The 12,045-nt window shown below is 41.8% G+C and overlaps 1 protein-coding gene across 8 annotated transcripts in view; it reads right to left on the bottom strand.

Moving 5' to 3' along the window:
• TCP11L2 (t-complex 11 like 2) overlaps window positions 1-12,045 on the bottom strand; it is a 47,149-nt gene that overhangs the window by 20,601 nt on the left and 14,503 nt on the right. For all 8 annotated transcript variants that reach the window (XM_063694277.1, XM_063694275.1, XM_055358934.2 and 5 more), the window contains 3 exons: window positions 10,079-10,199; window positions 7,034-7,254; window positions 5,091-5,227 (listed from right to left, as the gene is read on the bottom strand). In XM_063694277.1, the coding sequence (XP_063550347.1) occupies window positions 5,091-5,227; window positions 7,034-7,254; window positions 10,079-10,199 (479 nt within the window). The remainder of the gene's footprint in view (window positions 1-5,090; window positions 5,228-7,033; window positions 7,255-10,078; window positions 10,200-12,045) is intronic.

Below are 12,045 nucleotides of genomic sequence, written 5' to 3'. Positions count from 1 at the left end.
TGGCTAAGTCAGCTAGAGTTGGTTTCTGTTCCTTGCAATACAACTCAGGTAATATAACACAAAACTGAAAAATTCAAAGAAGGCTGAAAAAGTAGCAGCTTGGTTTAATCTGGACTTGGATTTGGGAGACCTGGTTTCCAGTCCTAGCTCCACTGTTTTTTGTTTCGTTTTGTTTTGTTTTTGAGACAGAGACTTGCTCTGTCGCCCAGGCTGGAGTGCAGAGGCGCAATCTCGGCTCACTGCAGCCTCCGCCTCCCAGGTTCAAGCCATTCTCCTGCCTCAGTCTCCTAAGTAGCTGGGATCACAGGCACGCGCCACCACACCCGGCTAATTTTTGTATTTTTAGTAGAGACAGGGTTTCACCATGTTGGCCAGGATGGTCTCGATCTCCTGAACTCATGATCTGCCCGCCTTGGCCTCCCAAAGTGCTGGGATTACAGGCGTAAGCCATGGCGCCCAGCCTCCACTGTTTACTTAGCTGAATGACTCTGAGTCTAAGGAGGTCATCACTGAGCATCAGTTTGCTCTTCTTTAAAATATTCCATAAATATTTCTTGAACCCCCTCATGTGACAGGTGAAGGCAATCACAATAGAGTTTCAAATATTCTGAAAGCGATATTTATGTCCCGCAGAATTTTTTTAAAGAATAACATGAAATAAAGTTCATGAAAACATTTGATCAGATATGACGTATTGTCTAAATAAAGCCTTTCTTTCTGGGTATCTTAAAAATTACTTATGGCCCCCACCCAGGGATAATCTCTTGCTATTTTCACAGATAATTTACATGTTGGATCTAATGTGGTTATCTTGTTGCTACTTACTTAGTACAGATAATCATTCCCAAGGTTTTCCTGGCTATATTTAAAATAGGCAATTATATAAAATCTCCTCTTAGGCAAAATAAAATATTTTCCTGGAGCCAATTCAGAAATCTAGAGTACTTCTCTGTATTAATTTTCTAATAATTCTTATATAATCATGTGTACACAGAAATCCAACATTTTGAGGCTGTTATTTGGATATTAGGGCATAGGGGCTGACTTTTGGCAGAGTGACTTGGGGACATAATTAACAGCTGACATACACTCTGCTTCTGGGACTCTTGATTTCTCTTGCTAAGCATTAATGACCTATATGCAAAGCTGGGTTTGCTCTATTCTTAAATCTCTGAAAATATACAAGTCAATAGAAAAGTTGCAAATGGATTACAGGTCACTAAGCCTGGGTTTTAAAAAGAGAAGCAAGCCAGGTGCAGTGGCTCATGCCTGTAATCCCAGCAAGTTGAGAGGCAGGAAGAAGCCAGTAGTTAGAGATCAGCCTGAGCAACACAGACCCCCGTCTCCACAAAAAATGTTTTAAAAATTAGCCAGGCATGGTGGCACATGCCTGTAGTCCTAGCTACTTGGGAAGCTGAGACAGGAGAATCCCTTGAGTCCAAGAATTGGAGGCTAGAGTAAGTTATCATCATGCCACTGCACCCCAGCCTGGGCAATAGAGTGAGACTCTGTCTCTTAAAGACAAACAGGGGGAAAAAAAAAAAAGAAAAAGAAGGAAAAAAAAAACAGAAAAAAAATAGGCAAATAATTTGAGATGAAGAAAATCATAATTCACCCTATTAGGGAATTTGCTCAAGATTCCAAGCTATCTTGATTAAAGATATGGGTGCATTTGTACATGCGCTTACATACACAGGTACACAAATGAAAGCAACCACTAAGTCTCAGAGAAATGCTGCTGTGGACAGTTGCCACAGTTGAGGTTTCAGATCCAGGTTCGATGTAGGGTTCTACTTCACTTTACTCCCTCCCCTTTGAAGCTAAAACAACATAGCCCTTGGAGTCATAGAGTTTTTGTTATAGAACAAAACTTAAAAGTTATCTGACTAGATAACTGGCTATCCAGATGACTAAATAATCTGCCAGATGATGTGAGAGATCCCTCTGCAATATCCCCCACAGTTGATATCTTGTTTGAAGAGAGGCAGGGTTGCACAGTATCTAAATGCACACGCTTTGAGTCAGAGACACATCTGGGTTACCCAGGCTCTACCCCTTACTAGTAGTCATCTAGACTAAGTACCTTAACCTCTCTTTCCTCAGTTGTAATTAGGGGGTGATAACAGTACCAACCTCACAGGGCTAGTGTGATGCTTGAATAGACTACTAAAGTGGTACAGTAAGGACTCAGCATGTAGTAAGTGCTCATACAAAATGTTAGCTAGCACTGACTACTGCTATAATAGGCCCATTCCAAAGTTAAAACAGCTCCAACTATCAGGAAGGTCAAAACCAGCTGTCTGCTTCCTCCCTCTCATGAATCCTAGTCTGCCCTACAGAATTTCACCAGTCTCTGAGTTGCTGTCAACAGGGAGGGTGGATGGGGCCATGGCCCACCTGAGTCTCCTTGTTACCAAGCAGAACATGCCCAGCTTCCTCGACGGTTCCTCAGGTGGCCTCCATGATCAATGTGCTCTCCCCTGGATGTGCTCCTGCCTGCCAGGGCCCCTTTAAATGTGGCGCCTGTGTTGTCTTTTTTATATAAGGCCATTGTGTTGATTATTTCGGCAGAAACCACCTAACTCAGCCTTAAACAGTGGTTAATTAAACCCCAGAGGCTGGTGTCAAGAGTTTGCCAATGAGCAGTTAGCCAGCCTCTTGCAGCTGTGCAACCTCTGGCATCTCAGTTTCCTTGCCTGTAAGATAAAGGGAATAACAGTACCTACTTCACTGGGTAACTGGTAATTGTGAAGATTTGATGAGCTAAGATTTCTTCTAATCCTATTTTTCCTTGATCCCCCTCCAGTCTGGTGTGTGTGGGTTTTTTTTTTTTTTTTTTTTTTCCCGAGACGGAGTCTTGCTCAGCCGCCCAGGCTGGAGTGCAGTGATGCGACCTTGGCTCACTGCAACCACCATCTCCCCGGTTCAAGCGATTCTCCCATCTCAACCTCCCGAGTAGCTGGGTTTACAGGCACCTGCCATCATCCCGGCTAATTTTTAGATTTTAGTAGAGAAGGGGTTTCAGCATGTTGGCCAGGCTGGTCTTGAACTCCTGATCTCAGGTGATCTGCCTGCCTCGGCCTCCCAAAGTGCTAGGATTACAGGTGTGAGCCACCGTGCCCTGCCCAGTCTGGCTTTAATGCACACAAATCCACTGAAACCACTCTCATCAAGGTTACTGACCATCATCAAACAGTCAAATCCAATGGTCAAGTTGGCCTGTGTCTTTCTTGACCACTTAGCAATGCTTGTCAAATCCAAACATGCCTTCCTTCTCCAAATACCTTCTTCACGTATCTTACAGGCCACCTGCCTCTCCTGACTGTCACACTACCTCTCTGGCTACTCCCTCATAGTCTCCATTGTTAGACCCTCCTCCTCATCTCAACTTCAGCTTCTAGCTGCTGGAGTGCCCCATGTCAGTTTCTTTCAGAGTCCACACTCACTCCCCCTAGTTAGTCTCACCCAGTGTAATATAATGGACAGGAACATGGACTGTGGAGCCAAGCTCCCTTCCTAGGTGAGCTCCTATACTTTCAAGTGTGTTACATAGGCCAGTGACTTAACCTCACGGTGCCTCAGTTTCCGCACCCATAAAATGGGGGGTAACTTCATATAGTTGTTGCAAGGATTAAATTAGTTTGTACAGGTAAAGTACTTAGAATGTGATAAGGATTTTCTAAGTGTTAACTAGTACCCAGTTCCATGGTTTTATATATCATACATATACTGATGATTCCCAAATACATATACAGTTTCCATTATTCCTGTAAACTCATCATTCATATCTAAATGCCTACCTGACATCTCCACATTGATGTCAAATGAAATCTCAAAAGTTTACATCACCAAACTGAACTCTTGATTCCATGTCATCTCCCAACCTTCTTTCTCCTGGTCTCACCAGTTTCACTCAAACTGTATCACCATTCACCCGGTTGTACGAGGCCAAAAACCTTAGAGTCACCCTCAACTCTTTTCTCCCTTATCCAATCTTCAGCAAATCTGATTACTCCACTTTCAAAATGTATCCAGAATCTGGTCTCTTCTCACTCCTTCCACCATTACCATCTGGAACAAGCCACCATCATTTCTTGCCTGAGCAACTGCAATGCCACCTAATTGGTACCTCTGTTTCCCTCTTTGTTCCCACATGACCTATTCTGTAGCCAGGAACAAGAATATTCTTCAAAAATGAAAATCAGATGTTGCTCCCCTGATTAAAACTCTCTGATGAGTTTCCACCGCACATGGAATGAAATCCAAACTCCTCTCATTTACTAACAATGCTCTATGTGACCTGCCTTTATCTCCTTTTCAGCCTCATCTCTTACCACTCTCCCCTTACCAACTCTACTCCCATCACAATGTCTGCCCTGTGTTTGTCAAACTCATAAGCAAGTTTCTGCTTCAGTGCCTTTGTACTTGCAGTCCCTCAGGCTAGAACGTTCTTTTCCCCATCTTTACATGCCCCTTCCTCATTTCTTTGCAAACTTTACTCAAATGTTACTTACAGAGACCTTCCCAGTCCATCACATCTAAAAAACAATGCTGTCCTCACTTCTGACCCATTACTGTCCCTTTATCCTATTTTTCTTCATAGCACTTAATAATACACCTGACAATATATGTTTATTTATTTGTCACGCCTACTAGAATGTCAGCTCCTTGGGGATGGCAACTGTATTCCATTCTGTTCGCTGCAGTATCCACTGCACCTAAGCAGTGTCTGAAACACAGGAGGCACTCAATAAATACATCTTGAATGAATGAAGAAACGAATAGTGCTTAGCACAGTTCCTGGACAGAATAAACAACTGTAAGTTTGTGATGTCAATTTTGGAAGGTAAAAAAATGTTTAATAGAAAGGCCAAAATTCTTTAGTGATATTATATATGAAGTCAAAAATGAAAACATCACCTAATTTCCATTTTAACCTTTAACATTTTAAATTTTAATTTAAATTAAATTAAATTTTATTTAATTTATTATTTATTAAATTAATTTAATTTAATTTAATTTAAATTTTAACATTTAAAATCATCATTTTAACCTAATTTCAATATAAATACACATTATATTATACTCACTTGGAGTTTCTTCCAAAATTTCCTGGAACTTGGTTCTCTCATATTCCACCAACTGGCGTTGAAGGTGTGGTCTGAGACTCATAATTGTAAAATTGGCCATGTCCATTTGCATGAGGTCCAGGACATGGAATATTTGTCTAAAAATTTTAGAATTAAAATAGAGAGATGATTAAGAAGTGAAGCTGAAATTCACTAACAATGATCTATGTTCCAGGCTGAAAACAATAAACATCCCCAACATGGTTTTAAAGTTCCAATTGCCATTTGGTAGGGTCATGTTTCATAGAAGCTCATACACGTGTACTGCAAATGTGTCCTTCCACAGATCTCAAGAGTAATTACTAGAAGCATAAACAATCTTAATGATATAAGAAAAATTCAAGAAGGAATTTTCATTTGAAAACCCCTGAAATTTTAAAGAGCCAGGACACAGGGTATATGGCCTCTATTCCTTAGGGAATAAGAAAAATTAAAAAAAGAAAGGACAAGGCAGTGAGGCACTGAGGAAAAAACACTTCCTTTTAGAGTTAGGCAGCCTCGTGCCCAAACCCAGCTTTGCAACTGGCCAGATTTGTGGGCATATACACAAGTAAATCAGTCTCTCTGAGCCTCAGTTTCCTCATCTGTGAAAGAGGACAACCTCAACCTTGTAGAGATGTTGTGAACAGTCAATGAGATAACAATCGTAAAGTGCAGGGGGCAGTGGCACCCAGTGGGCGCTCAACAAATGACCATGATGAACATCACAGATTTGAGATCTTACTAGGGTAATACGACAACTAGAAGCAAGGATCCTATAACCGAGGAATCACAATCTGCCAGAGCCAAGCACAACTCTAAGGATACTTAACACCCATTTGACAGAGAGTGTCACTTTGAGAGTCTATTAACCTGCCCAAGATTGCAAAGTAAATTACCCACTACATGCAGACCAGTCTTTCTCCTACCTTTCCAAAACATTTACATAAAACTCAATTCTCAATGTGGCCACCACACACAAAAAAGAAGAAAACTCTGCTTCAATGGCAAAAAGTGTTGCAGACTCTTCTTCCCTCTTGGATCACAAGGAAATTATCGTCTATGTAGCCAGATGAGATCCTCGTGACATAATATGCACCCCACTTCCTTAGAGAAGCTCCAGAAGATGTGGCTGGCTGACCACTAAAGGTCCAGTCTCCCTCCCTGCAGTGCAAATTTGTGGCTGTGAAAAGTATTTCCAGGCTGTAACTACCTTTCTCAACTCCCCTTTCAATCTAGGTGGGATCATGTGACTAGTCATGGTCAAAGGGAATGTGTCACTTCTGGGCTGAGGTGGCTATATATTGCATATGTCTTCCCCATGGTCTCTTTCCCATTTGCCAGCTGAATGCAGAGGACTCTAAGGACCTGAGCAAGGGTAGAGCCAAGCACAGAAGGAGGCTGGGTCCCTGGATGAAACGTGGAGGGTTGTCTGATCAAGGACCCCTGAATTGGACTGTGACATGAGAAACAAACTTTTATTGGATAAACCACTGAGAATTTAGGGTTTATGTGTTATAGCAGCTAGTGACCCTAACTAATAAAGAAGCCTTGACTAAATCAGGTTCCTTGTCGGAGGCTCTATTAAGACCCTCTACTTCCCCTTCCACTTATCACAATTGTAATTAATTGTTCAAGATCTCTCTGCCCATTAGACTCCCTGGAGTCAGGGATTATATCTGTCTTTTTCATCATTGCATCTTCAGGGCCCACTATGTGCCAACTAACAACCTTGTCAGATCATTCTATGTGAAAACTCTCTGCATACAGTAAATAATTGACATGGTCTCTGCTTATATGGTTTTCTTCTAGGGTCAGTAATTTATTTGGGGTACTAGTTGTTATTCTGTGTTCCCTGATGCCCAACTTCCCTTCTGAATGAACTCAAAGATACTCTAGGAAATGCAAACAGCAAAAGTGCTAACCTTAGCACCTCCACGATGTTGCCAGTAGCCTTTAACTCTCTGATATCATTATCTCGCACGGGAGCACACAGCTTTCCCATCGTACTGATGACATAGTTGGCCAGGCCTTGGATGTCAACAGCACTGTGCTCAGCCTGCTGCCTAATGAGGTCTGTGTCCAAAACTTCACAGATCTGGTTGCGAAGCCGGTTGCCACCGGGAGTGAGAAAAGAGAGAAGAATCTACAGGGAAAGAAATAAAAATTAACAGCATCATGATGTGAATAAAAGCTGTCACTTTTCACCTCAGTGTCTAGATGACCAAGCTCTTTGCCCACATTTTAGTGCCTCAGATGCCACAGAAGTTGGCACTGACTGCACGGGTGGATCAGAGGAGCATTCCAGTGTCTCAACCCTAAATAGCAAGGTCTATCTTCTGAATTAAAGGGCCCCCACCATGGGAAACTCCTGCTCCTGTCAGAATAAAAACAGCTAGCAAGGAAGCAAGATTACTGAAAGCACAGTAAGTCCTTACTTAATATTGCTGACAGGTTCCTGGAAATTGCAACTTTAAGTGAAATGATATATAATGAAACCAATTTTAAGATAGGCTTATTGATATAAACAATGGTTAAGTTTCTATGGCATATTTCTGGTCACAAAAAAAATCACCAAACTTCTAAATAAAGACCCCAAACACTTCTAATATTAAACACTGAGATAAATGTGAGCTATACATACAAGAAAAATTAATAAAAACAAGATAATGATTGACCCAATTTTTGATGAATCAGTGAGTGACAGCTGCCATGGTGGTAGGTTAAATTGGGGAAGAAATGTTTGCAAACAAAAATTCTTAAGGAACACCTCCTACCACCACACAGTTCAAAAATAAATAATAATTATGGCAGGCTCACTGAGCACTTTCACGGCACATTGTTTATTGTTGTGCTTCTGTATGACTATCAAAGACTTTATGAATTTTTATGTTACAATAATTTGTATTCATTCGTTTTCCAGCTTGCTTACTCCAGTTCAGTGTTGCAAGTGGCAGGAGCCCACCATGGCAGCTCAGGGCACAAGGCAGGAACCAGCCCTGGGCAGGATGCCATTCCACTGCAGGATGCACTCACTCACACACCCACACTCACTCAGACTGAGACCATTTAGACTTGTCAATGAACTTAACATGCACATCTTTGGGATGTGGAAGGAAACCAGAGTACCCAAAGAAAAGCTATGCAGACATGAGGAGATCATACAAACTCCACACAGATGGCAGCCCCAGCTAGGAATCTATCTTTTTTCTTTCTTTTCTTTTCTTTTTTTTTTTTGAGATGGAGTCTCGCTCTGTCACCAGGCTGGAGTGCAGTGGTGTGATCTTGGCTCACTGCAATCTCTGCCTCCCAGGTTCAAGCGATTCTCCTGCCCCAGCCTCCTGAGTAGCTGGGATTACAGGGGTGCACCACCACACCCAGCTAATTTTTGTATTTTTAGTTACAGATGGGGTCACCATGTTGGCCAGGATGGTCTCTATCCCCCGACCTTGTGATCCGCCCACCTGGGCCTCCCAAAGTTCTGGGATTACAGGCATGAGCCACGGCGCCCAGCTGGAATCTATCTCTTTTCTCATCAACATTATAAAGAAAAAATGTTGAACAAATCAATATGATGCGAGGATCTGCTGCATTTCAAAACGTCTACAGGTAAAAGTTCAGGGAAGAAAGAACAAGGTGCAGATCATGGCTCCAAAAGAACTCTAAAAAAGGATAGATGAAAATATCCCATGGGGTCGATTAAGTATATTTTACATATAGAATATTTATTATATACAAGCAGCCTATTTATTGATTATTCAGTTACAGAGGACACTGTGCTTATCCATACAGTACATGCTTAAGAGCTTGCGCTCTGAGCCAGTATGGCTCAGTTCAAGTCCCTCTCTACCCCACAAAGTTGTGTGACCCTGGATGAGTCAGAAAACTTGGATTTTTAATAAATAAGAATAACAGGAGCAACTACTGTACAGTGTTCTGATAAGAAGAAATGAACAATCTAGTGCTTGGAATAGAGCAAGCGCCTTGTAAATGTTAGCTAACATTACAACTGTCACCTCATTTAGTTCTTATGACTACCCTGTAAGTACTCAGGAAAGAGAGACTTAAAGAGAGAACCCGTCACTAAACCAGAGTCTCTGCGCTTTAGCATCACCCTAAGCTGTGTCCATGGCACTATTTTTCCAGCCTTCACGCTACTCCAGGAGGTGCAGGGGGAAACTCTGCCAGTGAACTTGATCCTTTTTTGAAAAAGAGTGGCCAATACTAAAGAACATAAAATGATCTTTGGGGGGAAAAAACTGCTATAGTTTCAATATTTGTGTTTTCCTCTGTCCCCAAATTCATATGTTGAAACCCAATCCCCAATGGAATGGTATTAGAAGGTGGGGCCTTTGGGAGGTGATTAAGTCATAAGGGTGAGGTCCACACGAATGGAACTCTACCGTTATAAAAGAGACCCTAGGCTGGGCGCGGTGGCTCACACCTGTAATCCCAGCACTCTGGGAGGCCAAGGTGGGCGAATCATGAGGTCAGGAGATTGAGACCATCCTGGCTAACACAGTGAAACCCCGTTTCTACTAAAAATACAAAAAATTAGCCAGGCATGGTGGCATGAGCCTGTAGTCCCAGATACTTGGGAGGTTGAGGCAGGAGAATTACTTGAACCCGGGAGGCAGAGGTTGCAGTGAGCCGAGATTGTGCCACCGCACTCCAGCCTAGGCAACAGAGCGAGACTCCGTCTCAAAACAAAACAACAACAAAAAGACCCTAAAGAGCTTCTCTGCCTTTTCTGCCACGTGAAGACACAGCAAGAAGGCACCATCTATGAATCAGGGAGTGAGCCCTCACCAGATGCCGAATCTGGTGGTGCTTTGATTTTGGACTTCCCAGCCTCCAGTACTGTGAGAAGTAAATTTCTATTGTTTATAAGCCACCCAGGCTATGCCAGTCTGTTATAGCAGCCCTCCTGGAGTAAGACACTAACTGACACAGACAACACAGCAACTTGCCTCTCTGATTTCTTCAAACAGTTTGATGGCATGTTCAAACTCAGGAGGGTCAGCATTTAGTTCTGAATCCAAGACGTCCCAGAAGGCCTGGTGAACAATGTGCTTCACTCGACCAGCCAAACTATGGTAATAAAATGAATTGTTTTTTAAAATAAGCATAACTTTTTCCTGATTATAAAAGAAACATCCTCATTGTAGAAATCTTATAAAATGTAAAAAAAAAAAAACAGAATAATTGTCCTTAAGCCCATTATTAATCTTTTAATATTTTTCTTGTTGAATGCATTATTTTAACATAGCTAAGAGCATATATACAAAATATATACTTTTCATTTAACATTCTGTCGTTTCCCCTAGACCTTGAAAATGCTTTCAATAACTTCATGAAATTCTGTCCTAAAGAGATTTCATAATTTATGTAGCTACCCTTCTATATAGATCTTTAGACTTGTTCTACATTTTTGGGATGAGATGGCAAAGTTGCTCTTCCTCACCAGCTGAAATTTCATGGCATGGAATAGAACAGATTGGCCCCAAGGGCACATGCATTTGAATGCCTGCCAACTTCAGACTTAGGTGTCCCATTTAAAGTTAGCCAGACCAAACTGCTGAAATAGAAGCCTTCCTAGGAAGAGCTCACAGTAGAATAAGTGGCCACCTTGCTTCACCCCTTATGTCAATCCCTTAAAATAGGTGCACGTTAAAATACACATTCCTACCTAACTTCTCTACCATTTAGTAATAGTTTTTAGAAAACCACATGTCCCTCCACTGTAATTACTGACGAGGCTGTTTTCCCACAGAGCTATATACCTTTCCCAAGCAGAGGCCATAAGTCCTCCAGGTAGGTACTTACCATTGTGCCTAGTACAGTGCCTGATATATAGTGAGTGCTTAACAAATGCATGCATGGTGAATGAATTCATAATTTGATAAGTATATCTCTTTTTTTCTGAGACAGAGTCTCACTCTGTCGCCCAGGCTGCAGTGCAGTGGCACAGTCTCAGCTTACTGCAGCCTCCGCCTCCCAGGTTCAAGTGATTCTCATGCCTCAGCCTCCCAAGTAGCTGGGATTACAGGCGTGCACTGCCACACCCAGCTAATTTTTGTACTTTTAGTAGAGACAGGGTTTCACCATGTTGGGCAGGCTGGTCTTAAACTCCTGACCTCAGGTGATCTGCTCGCCTCAGCCTCCCAAAGTGCTGGGATTACAGGTGTGAGCCACTGCACCCGGCTAAGACTTTATCTTTAAACAAAGGCAATGTGTCCTAACTCTGTACTTTGTTTCCCTTGCTCACATTTTCTAGCCATGGCAGAAACTGAAGAGAAGAGAGATTAATATTTTCCATAGTATCAAAGTATTTATGTGCAAGGCACTTTTATGCTAGTGAGTATGCATTTGAAGTGAGTAGTGTAGCCCCCATCTTATTCTTGGGAAGTGTGAGGTTCAGGTATGGTCTCAGCAAAGCCAGGATTCAAACCCCACAGTCTGTCTGAGCCTAAAATGCCTTCACTATGGCCTGTACTCGCCACTTTTGAATTTAAAGTACAGATATGCCCTGTCTTTTGCTTTACCTCATAAAAAATACAAATTTTAACTTTAAAACAAGACTCCATCTCAAAAAATTCATTTGTATTAGTCAATAAATGTTTATTAAACATCCAATATGTGTAGGGCCCTGTTTTAAGAACTGGGAATACTACAGTGAAAAAAAAGTCTCTGACCTCAAAAAGCTTATATGTTAGCAGGGACAAAAAGGCAAAAAATACATTAAAAATGAATACGACAATTTCAGACCTATGAGAAAGAATGAGACAATGTGGTACACAGTTACGGAGAGGGTGCTGATTTCACTGGATGGTGGGAAAAAGCCTCTTTAAGTCAGTGACCTTTGTGTTCAGACTCAGAAGGGGAGAGCAAAGAGCCACGTGAAGGTCTGGGAAAAGAACATTCAAAAAGAAGAAGT

This window comes from Gorilla gorilla, chromosome 10 (assembly GCF_029281585.2).
Source record: "Gorilla gorilla gorilla isolate KB3781 chromosome 10, NHGRI_mGorGor1-v2.1_pri, whole genome shotgun sequence".
Classification (NCBI taxonomy): Eukaryota; Metazoa; Chordata; class Mammalia; order Primates; family Hominidae; genus Gorilla; species Gorilla gorilla.
This window is presented reverse-complemented; position numbering and strand designations above follow the sequence as displayed.